The sequence below is a fragment of the Borostomias antarcticus genome, assembly GCF_949987555.1.
Source record: "Borostomias antarcticus genome assembly, chromosome: 11".
NCBI lineage: Eukaryota > Metazoa > Chordata > Actinopteri > Stomiiformes > Stomiidae > Borostomias > Borostomias antarcticus.
This window is the reverse complement of record NC_140244.1, coordinates 25,551,558-25,569,735: the sequence shown is the minus strand read 5'-3', so window position 1 is coordinate 25,569,735 and position 18,178 is coordinate 25,551,558. Positions and strand designations below refer to the sequence as shown.

Below are 18,178 nucleotides of genomic sequence, written 5' to 3'. Positions count from 1 at the left end.
TGTTCTCATGGAGATATCAAACTGATCTGGAAACATGAACATGAAATATGTTTCCCAGGTCAAGAGACAGAGTCCATCCATCTAGCGGGTGGGACCTCCTATCTCCTCCTTCCCCCCCTCTGCCCCGCTGGGGTGTGTGTGTGTGTGTGTGTGTGTGTGTGTGTGTGTGTGTGAGTGAGCATTTAATCACCAACAGAGCAATTATTGTGACTGGGAGCCAGGAGGGATGTCCTCTGCACTGTCACCTTTCTGCCACGCTCTGTTCACACACACACACACACACACACACACACACACCACACACACACACACACACACACACACACACACACACCCTAACACGCACACACACACACACACACACACACACACACACACCCTAACACACACACACACACACACACACACACACACGCACACCCTAACACACACACACACACCCTAACACACACACACACACACACCCAACACACACACACACGCACACACACGCACAAACAACCACACACACACACACACACCCTAACACACACACAAACACACACACACAAACCCTAACACACACACACAAACCCTAACACACACACACACCCTAACACACACACACACACACAGAAACCCTAACACACACACACACAAAACCCTAACAGACACGCACAACCAAACACACACGCAACAACCAAACATGCACACACACACACGCACACACACACACACACACACACACACACACACACACACACAAACCCTAACAGACACGCACAACCAAACACACACGCACAACCAAACATGCACACACACACACGCACACACACACACACACACACAAACACACACACACACACACACAAATGCACATGTGAGCATAAAAACTGTCATTTTTACACAGCTGACATCTTTCACAGAGCGACCACCTCTCAGATCTCATTCTGCTCCGTGTCGAGACGCGGCGGCTGTGATTGACAGGTGTGATTCTCCAGTCCCGCCCCCAGTCTTCTCGAGCACAGTTTTAACACTCACACACACACACCGTCTTACACACACACACACACACACACACACACCGTCTTACACTGCTTCTCTGGAACCCCCCTGGGATGCAATCATACAGAGACGGTCTTCACACACACACACACACACACACACACACATGCGCGCGCGCGAGGGCACGGCGAGGGGTCAGGTGGGCGGGGGCCGGGGCGTCGGGGGGTCGTTGTCACGTGGAGAACTTGGCAGGTGACAGGGAGCTGAGGGCTGAAGAGTGAGAGAGATCTGACAGGCAATTACAGACGGACGCACGGAGGTCTCTACAGGGAGAGACATGGAGGAGGGGGGGGGGGCCCCCTACAGGGAGAGACATGGAGGAGGGGGGGGGGGCCCCTACAGGGAGAGACGTGGAGGAGGGGGGGGGGGGGGGCTCTACAGGGAGAGACGTGGAGGAGGGGGGGGGGGGGGGGGGGCCTACAGGGAGAGACGTGGAGGAGGGGGGGGGGGGGGCTCTACAGGGAGAGATGTGGAGGAGGGGGGGGGGGCTCTACAGGGAGAGACGTGGAGGAGGGGGGGGGGGGCCCTACAGGGAGAGACGTGGAGGAGGGGGGGGGGGCCCTACAGGGAGAGATGTGGAGGAGGGGGGGGGGGCCCTACAGGGAGAGACGTGGAGGAGGGGGGGGGGGCCCTACAGGGAGAGACATGGAGGAGGGGGGGGGGCCCTACAGGGAGAGACGTGGAGGAGGGGGGGGGGCCCTACAGGGAGAGACGTGGAGGAGGGGGGGGGGCCCTACAGGGGAGAGACGTGGGGGAGGGGGGGGGGCCTACAGGGGAGAGACGTGGAGGAGGGGGGGGGGGCCCTACAGGGAGAGATGTGGAGGAGGGGGGGGGGCCCTACAGGGGAGAGACGTGGAGGAGGGGGGGGGCCCTACAGGGAGAGATGTGGAGGAGGGGGGGGGGCCCTACAGGGGAGAGACGTGGGGGAGGGGGGGGGGCCTACAGGGGAGAGACGTGGAGGAGGGGGGGGGGCCTACAGGGGAGAGACATGGAGGAGGGGGGGGGGCCTACAGGGAGAGACGTGGAGGAGGGGGGGGGGCTCTACAGAGAGAGACGTGGAGGAGAGGGGGGGGGCCCTACAGGGAGAGATGTGGATGAGGGGGGGGCCCTATAGGGGAGAGACGTGGGGGGGGGGGGACACTACAGGAGAGAGACATGTGTGTGGGGGGGGTACAGAGGAGAGACGTGGGGGGGGGGGGGGTCCTTACAGAGGAGAGACGTGGGGGGAGGGGGGGGTCCCTACAGGAGAGACACATGGGGGGTCCCTACAGGAGAGACACATGGGGGGTCCTACAGGAAAGAGACATGGGGGTCCTACAGGAGAGACACATGGGAGGGGAGACGTCCCTACAGGGGAGACATGGAGGGGGAGGGGGACCCTACAAGAGAGAGACAGGGAGGGAGGGAGTGATGGAGGAAGAGGGAGATTGGGGAGGACAGGACAAAGGCGAGCGGGTGTGTGCTTCATAACACTCTGCCTTAGAAATAATCCCATTTCAACCAGGATAATCATATCAGGACGATGAGGACAAGCAGGCGTACTGTACAGAGAGACAACAGGTGATGTCATCCTCTCTGTCTCTCCCTACACCCCTCTCTCTCTCTCTGAACGTCTCTCTCTCTCTATTAAAGGGAGAGAGTGAGAGAGTGGGGAGAGGTTACTGAGGGAGACAGAACGGATGTTGGACTAAATCTCCTTAATAGAAGTCTTAGTGAGAGAAATGGCCGCCCTGATCAGATCAAGACTCACCAAGATGAGCTCAGCCAGAGGGGGGGGGGGGGTGAGGAGGAGACGGGAGAGGGAGGGGGGGGGGGGTGAGGAGGAGCAGGAGGAGGATTGCTTGGCGGAGCTGCAGTGATGTTTATGATCGGGGGGTGTGGGGGGTCGGTCATGTGTCAGGTGTCCCCAGGGTCACCTCTGCTCTGGGGTCTGCTCTGGTCAGTAACGTTATTAAAGGGACCATCTCCACTTGACCCCCACAGTATTTCACCTCCCTGTGATCCCAAGACACAAGGGTGCCTTTAACACAAGGATCAACGTGAGCTTGAATCTATTCCCGCACAATGAAAATACCGTTCATTGTTTTATATGTATAGGGGCCTATATGATGTTCTACAGGGAACTGGGACAGGAATGGACCCCAGAGAGATATTAGGCTACACGGCATTATTCGAATGCACCCTACACACTCTAACATGAGGCATCACACTGGTTGGAATGGGGGGTGGGGTGGGGTGAGGGTGTGTGTCCACTGACGAGCTGTATTTTAGAGCTGGCGCTGTTTTCTCATTGTTTACATGGGTAATGAGCTCTAGGGCGCTATAGAGACGAGAGCTGTGTTACAAGCGCTTTTTAGCGCTACAGCGCTGTGAACTCTAGGCCTTTTTTTTTGCAGTTGAAAAAAGTTGAACTTCAAAACTGATGTCTGTATGCGTGTTAATCAATGTGTCGTTGTCAAAGCTGTTGCTACAGTATGGACACTTGTGGCTGTCTGACAGTTGTCATGCGTTCTAGAATCTGTCATCATGCCTAAGAGAAAAACAAGCTTTTCTATAGAGTTTAAGAAAACGTACCGCTTTCTCCGAGAAGTAGCCGGCAATGAAAATGCTGCGTTTTGCGCACACTGCAGATCACTTTTTCTGGCGCGCACGGTGGGAGTGCTGACATAAAATAAGATCACCTTTGACCTTTGTCCTAAGATCACCTTTGACCTTATATGTTTTCTTTTGAAATCAGTCAATAAATTGCCTACTTTGTTATGAATGCAATACATCGCCTATTTTATATTAGCCTGCAGCCTACCTTAAAAAAAATAATATGGATGGGGGGGGGGGCGGGTGGGGGGGGTCGCGGTTTGGGGATTTGAAATTATGGTCACCTTAATGAAATTATGAAATTATGGTCACCGCGCACGACAAGATTTGAAAATGACGGCTCATCACACACTATCGTGCCCGAGGGAGCAACGAACCACTGGTCTCGCCGTCTCACAAGTACTGACATTAAAATCAAACATGTTTGATATTCTCGGGCGGCCCCGATGGGTCTGCGAGCCGATCGGGAGGTTTAAGATTGGATCTGTAAACCCCTCACATTACAAGATCATCTATAGGATTGGATCTGTAAACCCCTCACATTACAAGATCATCTATAGGATTGGATCTGTAAACCCCTCACATTACAAGATCATCTATAGGATTGGATCTGTAAACCCCTCACATTACAAGATCATCTATAGGATTGGATCTGTAAACCCCTCACATTACAAGATCATCTATAGGATTGGATCTGTAAACCCCTCACATTACAAGATCATCTGGGCCCAACATTGGTACCAACCAACGTTCCAGACCAGATTTCTCCTCTGATTGTTGGGAGGGGTGAATTGGGGATGAATCGGACCCAAAATCCTGTAGTGTGAGCCCGGCCCTATTAATACATCCATGGCCCGGCCTTGGGAGCTGTAAGCTTGCCGCTGTTCAGATACAGCTCACCGGTGGACAGCCTGGAGGAGGGAAGGAAACGAGGAACTATAAACAGGAAGAAGAATGGGAAGCTGAAAGAGGGATGGGGGAGGGAGGGTTGAGAGGAGGTGAATTGTGGGAAGGATGGTGGGTGGGGGGGGGGCTAACGCCAAGAGAGGAGAGGATGGGGGAGGGAGGTAGAGAGGGAGCAGGAAGAGAGAGGATGGGGGAGGAAGAAGAGAAGAAGCAGGGAGAGAGGATGGGGATGGAGGGTAGAGAGGGAGCAGGGAGAGAGGATGGGGGAGGGAGGGTAGAGAGGGATGGAGAGAGAGAAGAGACACGAGGAACAGAATAGGCAATAATAGTCATGTGACTCAACCGTTCACATCAATCTTGTCAGACTGTTGTGGTGAAACGTGTCATGAAGGGATACATGTAGGCTAGCTAGCCGGTGGACATTAGGTGTTGGTGGTTGGTGCTGCAGGAGCATAGCGCCACCTGATGGTCAGATGTGGTCACTCTGTCCCTTTCATTGCACTCAACTGTCCCTCGGCATAATAGCTTATCATGCTTGAGACCTTGGCCCCGAATTTGGTAAGGACAATTACAAAAGACCTATTTCCTTGGGCTTTGACGATAGCGCCAGCGGTTTTGTGTGACCATGCCCTCGTAAAAACTGCAACCGTCAGCTTCTATAGAACATATGTGCAGACAATACTGAAAGAACAAAGCAAGGAAAACTCGCAGCAATTTTATTTCCTAACATAAAGTTGATTACGCACACGAATAACCTTCACAGAACAAGAGGAACATACATCACCCAAGAGTTGTTTGTTTCACAAAGAAAAACAAAGTTGCTTGGTTCTTTAGTTTCTTAGTGACAGAAAAACAAGGAAAACTAAAACAATGTACATGTAATAAAATAAAATAAAACATACAATACCAAAGCACTACAAGTTTTTTGTTTTACTGAATCCTCCTAGTTTGACTAACCAAAAGCCAATAGCCAAACAGTGTAAGAGCAGCTGTACAATAGAGAGAGAGAGAGAGAGAAAGAGAGAGATGTATACCACATGACATGGTCACAAGTTATCGCCATAGTTTCTCTACTCTCAGAGGTTAAAGGTCAGCTCTGAGAGAGAGAGAGAGAGAGAGAGAGAGAGAGAGAGGGTAACTGCAGACTCTACTCCACAGCACAGTAAGCCTCCAGACACAAAGCTAGGTCATCTACAGTCCATCCTACCTCTCCACATCTACTAGAAGGAATGTTGGATGTCGCTCACTGGCCGATGGCCGATGGCCTAGTTCCGCGTTGATGTTCACTCAACTTCTATCCTTGAATTCCAGTCTTTAAGTGTTTTTTTAAATTTTTTATTAGAAATCTTAGAAAATGTAAGACGGTCTTGTGATGGATGATGGTCTTCTCCTGTAGCCTACTCTTATAGGATTGAGAAATACCCACAACAAACTGGCTCACGCTCCATCAAGTGTACTTTTGGTTTGAGCTCAAACATAACTTAATAACATTTTGTGTCATACACCTGTAACTTAACGTCTTAAAGAAGAAAAACAAAACAGTTGTAAAAATCCCTGTGGGAACACAGAGGCGAATATGGTGCAGGCTGGAACCAGATGATGGGCTCGTAACTGCCCTCTGCTGGCTGGAGGGTGGCAGTGCACAGGAGCTCTGGTAAAGTCTTTTGCTATGCCACTGATGCTGATGACGATGATGTCAGAATTGAACAAGCTGGTAAACTATATTCCTCCAATCACCTTCCCTGTTTGGTTTGGAGGGGCGTGGCCACATACAGCTGCCTTCTCTACGCATGGGGTTTTGTACCGTACATAGAGCAGGGGTGTCAGAGGATGCGTCTATCTACTAAGTCACTGTGAGGAATCTCAAAGACACTTGGTTTCCATAGCTTCCATTTTGTTTAACTGGCGTTGTCGGCATTAGCAGTCACAACAGACTGAGGTGTGTGGCGATTTCTTCTAGATTCTTCCGTCCAGAAACTCTGTAACTCTATAAAATAACCCTTCTCTGAACATTCAAATATCAACCCTTCACTGTTTGGATTATATCTAGTATTTATACCGTATACTGTTTGTGAAATTGAGTCATAATCTGAAGATTGTATTTAAGATCAGTTTTTTATAACAGCATGACACACTCACAATATCAAAAATATAAATGTATAAACTGTACTAGTTTCTATATATATATTATATATAACACAAAGTGTGTATTCCAACAATAATCCATGAGGGTGGATTCGTTTCTACGGAACAAGAGCAGCTCGCTCCATCCCTCCTGGCTGGAAAGGTCAGCCAGCAGTGGTTGCTAGGTGGCTGTGGCCAGGACGGATAATATTATGGGATGTTCTAGAGCAGGGGGAGTGGCTGCCTCCACCCACAGCTGCATGCTCACACCAGTGTGCTGTAAGTGTACCATGTACTATGAGTATGAACCAGGTTTGTACTAGATGCTGTATGGATTCTTATGTGTGCCTGTATACAGTTTATGAATGCATAACTTTTTTTTTATCTTAAAAAAATAAATATTTTAAATGAAATTGAGGTGGAGGTTTGTGTGTGCTTTTAAATAATGTTGTCATCAGTCATACATTTTTATGTGTAAATGTATAGTGTTTTTGTCATCTATTTCAATGTAGGATCTTTGTAGCTATTTTATGTTATATTTATGTTTTTGTTTTGTTTTATAACCAGGGCACCATTCCAAATGATTCCCCTGGTAAAATAAAGGTAAAATAAAAAACAAGGTATGAATGTTTGGTACTATGATTGTGCACTTATGAACAGGTTGCTGCTATAACTACTGTAAGTGCTTATATACTATAGGTTTGGGGTTATGGACAGTTGAACCAGTTGAAGCATATCTAAGGGTTTTGAAGGAAAACTGCTGGAGTTTCTTTCCAGAATACTCTTTTCAAAACCTGTTTTATTTTGTCCTACAGGAGTACAGTAACTAACTTCAGTACTAACTACAGTACTAACTACAGTACTAACTACAGTGTTACCACAGGAATAACCGACTACAGTCATTCTTTATCCTACATGTAGATGCTGGTTCAGGTTTTAAAGCTGCCATCTTTGATGCTGGTTATCACATCAAGATGTGTTTTCATGAACAAGGCATGAGTGTGTGTGTGTGTGTATATGTGTGTATATATATATATATATGTGTGTGTGTGTGTGTGTGCGTGTACTGTATGTGTGTGTGTGTGTTTGTATGCGCGCACGCGCGTGTGCGCGATCTTAAGCATCATGCATGATTTTGTGGACATGTAGAGAGTTTGCCTGATCCGAGGTCAGATTCTGGTACAGGTAGTTCCCATGAGTAGGATGGTCAAGTCCACTTCCCCTAACCATGGTAACCTAGCAACTCTCACATCTCAACAAACAGGAAACAAGCCACATTCCACCTCTGATTCCATAAGTAAAAAAACAAACAAGAACATGTTGATTTGGGATGGTCTTGGTATTCTGAGGCGTTCATGTTTGGATCCCTGTGTTGTTGTTGTCCTCTGACGATGCGGTCAGTTCAGTGTGGACTCAGTAAGACATTCCCGCTGGTCTCCTTCTGGGACTAGGACTTGAGGACAACAAGCAAGGGAAAAAGAGACAAGGTCACATCACTGTCAGAAAATCACATCACTGTCATAATCACATCACTGTCATAATCATATCACTGTCATAATCACATCACTGTCATAATCACATCACTGTCATAATCATATCACTGTCATAATCATATCACTGTCATCATCACATCACTGTCATAATCATATCACTGTAACTGACTCATATCACTGTCATAGTCATATCACCGTCATAGTCATTATCACTGTCATAAGAGTCATATCCCTATAATAGTATTTGGTTTCAGCACTGTAAAATCAAAGCAGTCAAAAAAATCTTTTTCAAATTCAGATATTTATTTGTATTTTTTTGATATTTGATAAGGGTAGGCCAAGATAAGCCTCGGCTTCTGCCTACACCTTTTCGGTGCCACATCACCAAACACACATTGTATGTATTTCTCTGTGTGTATGTTTAAGCACCGAAATAAAACATTTCAATCAATCAATCAATATCCCTATAATAGTCATATCACGGTCATAAAGTCACATCACTGTCACAATCAAACCAATGTAATACTCATACTCTAACAGACTGATATCACTGTCATAGACTCATATCACTGTAACAGACTGATATCACTACCATAGACTCATATCACTGTAACAGACTGATATCACTACCATAGACTCATATCACTGTAACAGACTGATATCACTATCATAGACTCATATCACTGTAACAGACTGATATCACTGTCATAGACTCATATCACTGTAACAGACTGATATCACTGTCATAGACTCATATCACTGTAACAGACTGATATCACTGTCATAGACTCATATCACTGTAAAAGACTGATATCACTGTCATAGACTCATATCACTGTAACAGACTGATATCACTGTCATAGACTCATATCACTGTAACAGACTGATATCACTGTTAAGCCCTTTCTCACTGGACAGAAACCCACTAACATCTGGCTTTTGTCTGTAGTGGGAAAGGTTACATCTTTACAATATTGGTCACAAAAAACATGAGTTAACTGTTAACTAATGCTTATTTAGGGTTAGGTTAGGTTAGGTTACTAATGTTAATTAATACCTTAGTTAAGGTTAGGGTTAGGTGAGTTAACCTTAGTTAACATAAATAACATTAGTAAATGGTTAATAGAGACATTAGTTAACTGTTACTTAATACTTAATAATGCATTAACTAATGCTTATTAATGTACCCTTATTGGGTTAGGGTTAGTAGTGTTAGTAATGTATCCTTATTGTGATATCCTGTACACGCTAACTTTGGTGGTTAAAGGTATTCTAGACCCTGAGCCCTGACTGACCTCTGAACTCCGCCGCTGTATCTTGAGGAAGGGGCAACCGGCGCCGTCGTCCCTGGCGGCGTCACGCTGCGACTCACGATCCCGCTTCCCCGTAACGCTGCCCGTAACCGTGTGGAGCAGGTTACCTGAACACACACACAACACACACACAACACAGGACTGAAGCAGGTTACCTGAACACACACACACACACACACACACACAGGACTGAAGCAGGTTACCTGAACACACACACAACACACACACACACACAGGACTGAAGCAGGTTACCTGAACACACACACAACACACACACACACACAGGACTGAAACGCCTCAAACACACATGTTGAAACATCAACACATCCTGGCTGATAAACGAATCTGAAGTGATAAGGTGTGTGTGTGTGTGTGTGAGTGTGCGTGCGTGTGTGTGTGTGCTTGCGTGTGTGCATCGATATGTGTCTGTGTGGAGAGAGAGTGTCTCCTACCTGGATGTTGAGGCAAGGCGAACTTGTGGAAGAGTCTGGTGCTGGAAGCAGCCTGGGCCGGGTTTGGCGCTGACTGGTACCCTGGAGACAGAACCACACATCGGTTGACCTGGCGTGACGTGTGGGATAAAACCTCTAAAGCCTCATTTACACTCTGTGAGCCGTGAGACACATTTTTTGGCTCATGGCTCACGGCTCATAGCTCTGTGCATTTATACTCAATGAGCTGTGGACATGTGATGCTATGTTGTTACCAAACAAGAACATCTTTCTCATCTCCTAGCAACACAGAACGCTTCGTCTCTCCAGACCAGTCAACCAATCAAATATGCGACATATAATGACGCGGTGTGGGGCGCTAGAAATTTTAGGTGGTACGAGCCGAGCGGCTCACAGCCTGCGAGACGTTCCGAATGACGTCAATGAGTCAAAAATGTGGCTCACGGCTCACGAAGTATAAATTAGTCTTAACTATCCTGAGTGCCTGCAGCTGAGACTGGGAGAGCTGGGCCCGGAGCTAAAACACATGTGGTTCAGGACCTACCATGCTGCTGTGGCTGTGGTTGTTGTTGTTGTTGTTGTTGTATCCCGCTCGGCCCCGGTAGCTCCTTGCCGTCAAAGTTCAGCAGGATGCTCCCGTTGCCCGTGGCAACTGAGGTCCCGGAAACAGGAGGCACTGGACATGAGAGAATACATCAGACAGATTATGAACCGATGGGCCTCTGGGCACAGACACGTTAAGCCCCGCCCCCTCCCGTTTCATTTAGCGTCTTTTTTTAATTTGTCCAAAGAGACAGCATCCGATTTGAAGATAATTTGAGTAAACTCACAATAAAAGCAGCTTTACCAAGCTTGGTTTTGACTTGAGGGACCTGAACTCTGTGGGGAAGACTTGCTCTTGGATTTGTCCCCAAAACAGTTGAATGGCCCATATTGCATGGAGTACTCAGCCCCTCTAAAGTACTATAAATAAACACTCACTTAAAAAGTATTGTTTAGGCTAATGCTTCAGTTTTTCAGCAGGATTTGTGGGGCTCTGTTATTGACATGAATGACTAAGCCCTTTGACTATGCGACAAGAAATGCAAAGGGCCCCTTGAGCTCTTGGGCCTGGGCCCGGTAGGCACGTTTGGTATTATGTCTTTGGACGAGAGCAACAACATGTGATTGGATGTGAGAAAAAAAACAACAGTGAAATGGTTGCTAGCTTTTTTTAGGATGTAGCTACTAGCTAATATGACTCAAAGGTCATCGTGTAGCTTTGAAGAAGATCTACAAATGATTCAAATTTCTGAGAAAAAAAACTGTTGGTCACACTTTAGTATTAACTCACTGTGTGGTCTGTTGGTCACATGGTAGCTAGTTATGTAGTTAGCCGTGTTGTTAATATTAACTCACTGTGTGGTCTGTTGGTTCCATGGTAGTTAGTTATGTAGTTAGCCGTGTTGTTAATATTAACTCACTGTGTGCTGTGTTGGTCCCGGGCTGTTGCTCTCCTGGAGAATAGGCCATCATGCCTCCAGTCCCATTTCCGCTGGGATTGGACGGTACGGACGCCAGCAGACCTGACATAAAGGACAAGAGGTCGTCAGGGTCATCCTACAACCGCGTTCCAGCCCTCTTAATTGCCAACAGCCAGCGAGGGAAAGTGCTGTGGTCTGGACATGCCTGTCAGCCTGCTGCCTCATATTGCCTTGTACCTTCTTGCCCTGTCGCTACCCAATCCTCTATAGAATGATTCCCCCATTCCTCTGTGGAATGATCCGTACCTAGTCCTCAACCAATCCTCTAATAACCAGCCCAGATAGCAAGCGGATGTGTAATGATTCTGGGCCATATATGGGCTGGAACTAAGCCACAAGGGCCAGATCTGGCCTGTATATGGCCCAGATCCGCTTGCTATCTGGGAGGCCTTACCTAGTCCTCTGGGTAATCGAAAGGTCCAGTACGGAACTCTTGCGCTGCCTGTGAGGGTAAATTCCGTATGCTTGACCAGTTTGGGTACATCCACACGCCCAAATAAGGTCGTAGAGGAACAGCCCATGTGGTCTAGCACACGGAACCTACAGCACATATCCCGTTCCATCACAGAGTGAGAGACTCAGAGCGGACAGTTGGGCCTGGGTAACACGGCGCCGTTTTCGCCAGAAAGTCCGTTTTCGGAAACGCTCAAGTTTCACCCGTTTATACGACAACGGAATCCAGGAAAACGAAAACGAAAACACCGCTTAAGTTTTCAGAAGTTTGCGGATTCAGTCCTCAAAAACCGAAGGATTAGGAAAATGGTGTTGTGTAAACCAGGCCTTGGACTAGAGCAGAGAAGAGTTGCCTTTTGAGTTCGTAATAAAATAATTCCAGTTAAGATACTCTATGGCTATTGTTTTTGTGCATATACATGACTGTGCGTGTGTGATCCCTTAGCAAACTTGATGTAGTATGTAGGAACCATTTAGCTACATTTATCCATATCGAATTCTGCTAGCATTAGCCTAACATCTTCTCCCTTTCCACAAGCACACAAACACAAGATGTTGCAATGGGCTATATGCACAACTCCAGTGCTCCCTGAAATTAGACATGCTTCTCTATTTCCTGTCTTACACTATTGGATGAAATGATTATTCAGGTGTGCCTGATCATTGTGCTGCAGTCAGGCACACCTGATTAATCACTTAATATCCAATAGTGTAGGACAGGAAATAGAGACGCATGTCTAATTTCAGGAAGTACTGGAGTTGTGTATACAGTATAACCTATTCAGTTTATTGAAAAGTGCAACGTCTCTTTTCTAATGATTTGGCATATTTCTGTTCACTTTAGCTACATTCCAGACATCACACCCTGATGATTGAGTCAGTGTTGTGTGATTTCAGGATGGATGAGGCAGTGACATGCATGTAAGCAGAGAGATCAATTCAAGACATTGACGTTGAGTCTGTACTATGCTTTGAACATTCAATTCATGTATACTGTAGTAGAAATAATATTGAATAATATGAATATTATTCATGAACAGAAAAAATAAATATTCTTGTTTCTCAGTTCCATCAAACGTATTTTAATTGCAGTGGAGGAAAGTTTTTCAAGCAAGACAGAAAGTTGGTGAAAAGTTCCCTAAAAAAGTACAATTTGAACATAACTCTTTGTCTTTATACTATCACTTAGATACACCCCTAAACATGCATTCATCCAATGGAAGTATAGTATTTCTATGGTTGCAAAAATTCATGAATATTCACAAACCTCCCATGGGAATCAACAGGAATTAATGGGGATAAACTGGAAACCAGAAGTTCTTTCTGTTAATTCCCATAATTTTCCAGTTTATTCCCGTTAATTCCCATTAATCCCCATACATTCCCAATGGAATTTTGGGAAGTTTATGAGTATTCCCGGAATTTCGCAACCCTGAAGATAGAGAGAAGGCTTATAGTAAGAACCCCCCTCACCCCACACACACACACACACACACATACACACACACACACACACACACTTGCACCCTTCCTAAATCATTTCTGGAGAGGTGTTATCACCTCCTTTGTATTGCTAAACTCTCAACCCAAACGTTGAGGCAAGACATGTTGACTGGTGTTAGTTCATCCAGGACATGAGTCACGCGCCTCAGCTGTAATCAGGGGACAGCCCTCTGAGCAGCTCTGCTTTGCAACCCGTCATTCAATCATTCACCCTCCAATCACAGCCCATTCTCACGGCAAGGCGGCCTATTCAAATGACTTCCTGGTACGCTGCTCTGCATGCTGCTTACTCACCACGTCGCTGGCTAGCTTTCCTCCACCTCCCCCCTGCTGGGTCGGATCCCTACCATGGCTCCACTTCCCCGGCCTCCCCCCGCTTGGTCGGATCCCTACCATGGCTCCTGGATTAACCCGGCCTTGGTCGGATTCCTACCATGGCTCCTGGATTAACCCGGCTTTGGTTGGATCCCTACCATGGCTCCTGGATTAACCCGGCTTTGGTCGGATCCCTACCATGGCTCCTGGATTAACCCGGCTTTGGTCGGATCCCTACCATGGCTCCTGGATTAACCCGGCTTTGGTCGGATCCCTACCATGGCTCCTGGATTAACCCGGCTTTGGTCGGATCCCTACCATGGCTCCTGGATTAACCCGGCTTTGGTCGGATCCCTACCATGGCTCCTGGATTAACCCGGCCTTGGTCGGATCTCTATTTAATTGCTTCGCACTTTGACGGGCACTTGTTCCTTTGCCCACTTCTGATGTATGCCCTTGTCGTCTGTCGCTTCCGTCTATTGTTCTGTACCGCTCTGGGGGGAATGGGGATGGGGGGGGGGGTTGTAGCACACTCCCTGTTTTGGCTCAGCTGCTTGGCTAATCCAGGGAAGCGTTTAGATCAGCGCCAAGCTTAACTGTATTCCATTTGTGGCAATAAACGGTAATCGATCGATGACGTGAGTGTTCCTGTATGGACCTGCGGCCAGATGCACCTGACGCCCCCACTCTGGGCTGGGAGGGGGTGGGGGGTGGGTGGGGGGGCACCTATAGCCGTTGCAGGGAAATGCCAAGGCAGTGGGGGGAAAGTGCCGTGGCCAGCGTCTAGATGCACATGCCAGCCTGTCTCATATCGCCTCGTACATTCTCGATCGGGGGCTGCTGTCTTTAGCCAGAGTGCTACGCAATGACATTTCTGGCCTGGAGGACAGACAGGAAGCTAGTGTTGAGCAGAGACAACGCAGGCGTGCAGCTTGCAGACAGCTGGTCATGTGACAGCATGGGGTTCTGGGAGCGGGAGTGCACGTAGGGAGTCTAAGCTTCCTAAACCCTGGCCTAACTCTAGGTTAATTAATTTGGGTTAATTCCAGTCAGACTGTAGCCCTATAGCTCTTGTGTGCAATACGGCGTCGTGTGTAATACTAGTAGTGTGCAATACGAGTGCAATACAATTAGTTAACTAGCAGTAAACTAATGACACGAGTATTGTCACTAGTTTAAGTTTAAATATGTATTTACATTTATTATTATTATTATAATTTATGTACATAATAGTATTTCTATTATCTGTACACCGCATTATGAATAAAAAGTGAGTCTGTCAGATGTCAGGAGTGATAGGGACTCCATGAAGGCTTCCCTCTCATCACTGACGTTGACCTAAGAAATGACAGATGACAAGAGCACAGACATACTCACATCTCACTGGCATTTCCACAATGGCATAAAATGCATGCGAGAAATCAAATGGATTACTGATATAGCAAAATGTCACATTTCTTGTCATATTAGTCTATAGAATGATCTGGACTCTTATTTACTGTACCTTCTCCCTGGGGGACGAGTGTCTGGACTACTTGCTCTGTTGATGGTTCTGGGACGTCTGGTAGTAGTACCAGTCTATTGGGCTCCTTTGGCCTCAGTAGTACCAGTCTGCTGGGGTCCTCTGGTACGGGGACATCTGGTAGCAGTACCAGTCTGTTGGGGACATCTGGTACGGGGACATCTGGCAGCAGGACCAGTCTGTCGGGGACATCTGGTACGGGGACATCTGGTAGCAGTACCAGTCTGTCGGGGACATCTGGTACGGGGACATCTGGTACGGGGACATCTGGTAGCAGCACCAGTCTCCTGGGGTCCTCTTGCCTCAGCAGGATCCTTCTAGAGACCCCCTTGTCTGCTGCCAACCTCCTCCTCACAACGTCTCTGTGGAGGTCGGAGATGTCCATATTAGGGATGGGCATTTGCAAGTATTTTTACTATCCGACTAGTATCAAGATTCGTTTTCGGATAACTGGATATTTGAAATTAAAAATGTTCTATTCTGCTTCATAACACAAAAATCCAGTGGCTTGGCATTGTAATGATATGACATGCATCATCTCTGTGTGTGTGTGTGTGTGTGTGTGTGTTTGTGTGTGTGTGTATGAGTGAGTGAGTGTGTGTGTGTGTGTGTGTGTGTGTGTGTGTGTGTGTGTGTGTGTGTGTGTGTGTTCTCTCACCTCTCCTCTAAGGCATGGGCTTGGACTCTGTCCTCATCCTCATTATCAGAGAATTCTCTGCAAGTAAAAATGAACTTGAAATGCATACAACTGAATGCCTACTGTTTTACACATTCATACACCCGAGTTGGTAATGACAACACAAAACGATGCAGTTACTACAGTACATACTGTAACGTAGCCAAAACTGTATCTCACCGATCGGAGAGAGACGTGCATCGGGAATCTATGCGAGTAGCGGGCAATGGTGGGGCCAGTTGTACCAAACAGGGTTTGTTTGGAGCAGACATCGATGGATCCTTCGCATAACTGATAATGAAACAGGACCCAAATTAATCTCACATTAGCGTATGGCCTTTAGATCATATTTGAAGCCTACAGACGAATAACCATGTGTGCCATTTACATTTACAGGAGTTACTGTTTTGTAAGCTCAGTGTCTTCTGACTTTTACATCAGAAGAGGGTTAAATGCATATCATTACATAGAAGACACTGTGTACTTGCAAGTGATGTATATCATTCACACAAAATAGTATTAGGACACATATGTGGTTCTTGGTCTATAGGCGTCATTAGTACTAAAACCTCCACCACTAGCTAGGTTTGAGCTGGGCATTGAGCATTTCTAGCTAGCTAGCTAGCTAGCCAACTGTCCAAATCTAGCTGAGCAAGACAGGCTACACAACCTTTTCCAAGCCCTGGCAGTTAGTTAGTGCATAGCTAGCTTGCTAGGTAACCTGAAGCTTAGTTTATACTTCATGAGACGAGCTATGGCTCTTGGCTCTTGGTTACCATGGAATAGAATGCTTGGGCATTATCTTTAGCTTGGTTTCTGTGACAGCCATGAGCCATAGCTTGTCTCATGAAGTATAAACTAAGCTTTAGCCATCTACACCGGCTGATCACACTCCGTTATTATTATGGGTGCGGATCTGAAGGGAATTCACAATTTGATAACGATTCTCTGTGTCACGATTCCATTATAGCTAGAACTAGAAATGGTACTCAGAGAGCACAGGTCTCTTCCCCAAATGCATTTCGTGACACTGTGCACGCCAAAATCGAATGGGTTCGAAACTGGCCCCTGCTACACCCCTCCACCGAGTTTTATTAAAAGCAGTCCGGTAGTTTTTGCTTTATTGTCCCAAAAAATGAATGGAGGTGAATGGCCATCTGGGCCGTGTTTGGGCGGCTCGTGGACCCACCCCGTGATTCAGATCCACCCCAGAGTTGAATGGTTTGTTAGTTGACCGATGCTACACCCCTCCACCGAGTATCATGAAAATCAGTCTGGTAGTTTTAGCGTAAACCTGGTCTAAAAAATGAATGGAGGTGAATGGCCGGCTTAGTTTGGGCGGCTTGTGGACTCAACCTGTGATTCAGATCCACTCCAAAATTGAATGGGTTCTAAATTGGCCCATAGTACACCCCTCCACCAAGTTTAATGAAAATGGGTCTGGTAGTTTTTGCTGATTGAAAAAAAGTCTGATTTCATCCCGTTTTCAATCAATTTGGTTTTCAGTTAGTTTTTTGCACTAGAGAGTTAGAGACATTTTTCTTGGGGTATATTTAATGGGTTACTGTAGTCAAATGGTGTAAAAGTCATTGGAAATTATAATCTATCACATCGATAATCGTCAATAAAACGAAAATCGTTTTGAAATCGAATAATGACCCCAAGAATCGAAATCAAATTGAATAATTCAAGATTCAAGATCTGTTTAATTGTGAAATAACTACAGATTCTCAACCGTTATTTGACTGCAGTAACAGTTGAATACAAAAATACAGACTTACCACTGAAAGGGTATATGACAACATTTAACACCTTTAGCTGCTTTTCTGCTTAACCATGGTCATATAGACTCTAACAGACTATATAGACTCATCCCAACATATTCTGAGTCTGTTTGCCCATACTTGAGAAAAGAAGGCTGTTGGCAATGCCAGTAAATTCTAATAACTCTACCTCTCCAAAGTCATGTAAATATCTTCCAAATAATTACAATCCTTTGAGTCCATCAGTTAATAGTCTTAGAATGCTGTATCTGCAAATGCAGCTAGTTTTTTTCTCCATCAGGCTTAATGATAACAATGTTAATTGAGAGCAGTGATGTTACAAATGGCACTAAACTCCTCTTTGCTGGTGGTGTAAAGGCTTTGTAATATCTCTGAGCCCAAGTCTACTCTACCAGCAAAGTAGCTCACTAGCTAGACGGAGCCAGGGCTGGAACTGGACTCTAACTAGGATAGCAAACTTAGATAAAGTTAGCTT

General features: G+C 46.4%; 2 protein-coding genes across 4 annotated transcripts in view; one reads left to right on the top strand and one right to left on the bottom strand.

The window, feature by feature from the left end:
- Window positions 1-18,178, top strand: part of rps21 (ribosomal protein S21) — a gene marked incomplete at its 3' end in the record, with an annotated part of 454,986 nt that overhangs the window by 279 nt on the left and 436,529 nt on the right. The window lies entirely within an intron of this gene.
- Window positions 7,599-18,178, bottom strand: part of LOC311315572 (cryptochrome-1-like) — a 31,106-nt gene continuing 20,526 nt past the window's right edge. For 2 of the 3 annotated variants that reach the window (XM_084446240.1, XM_084446242.1), the window contains 5 exons: window positions 11,391-11,492; window positions 10,472-10,603; window positions 9,928-10,008; window positions 9,441-9,582; window positions 7,599-8,104 (listed from right to left, as the gene is read on the bottom strand). In XM_084446240.1, the coding sequence (XP_084302366.1) occupies window positions 8,083-8,104; window positions 9,441-9,582; window positions 9,928-10,008; window positions 10,472-10,603; window positions 11,391-11,492 (479 nt within the window). In that variant the 3' untranslated portion in view covers window positions 7,599-8,082. Of the gene's footprint in view, window positions 8,123-9,440; window positions 9,583-9,927; window positions 10,009-10,471; window positions 10,604-11,390; window positions 11,493-18,178 lie in introns of all 3 variants that reach the window. The other variant, XM_084446241.1, reaches the window with a different exon arrangement.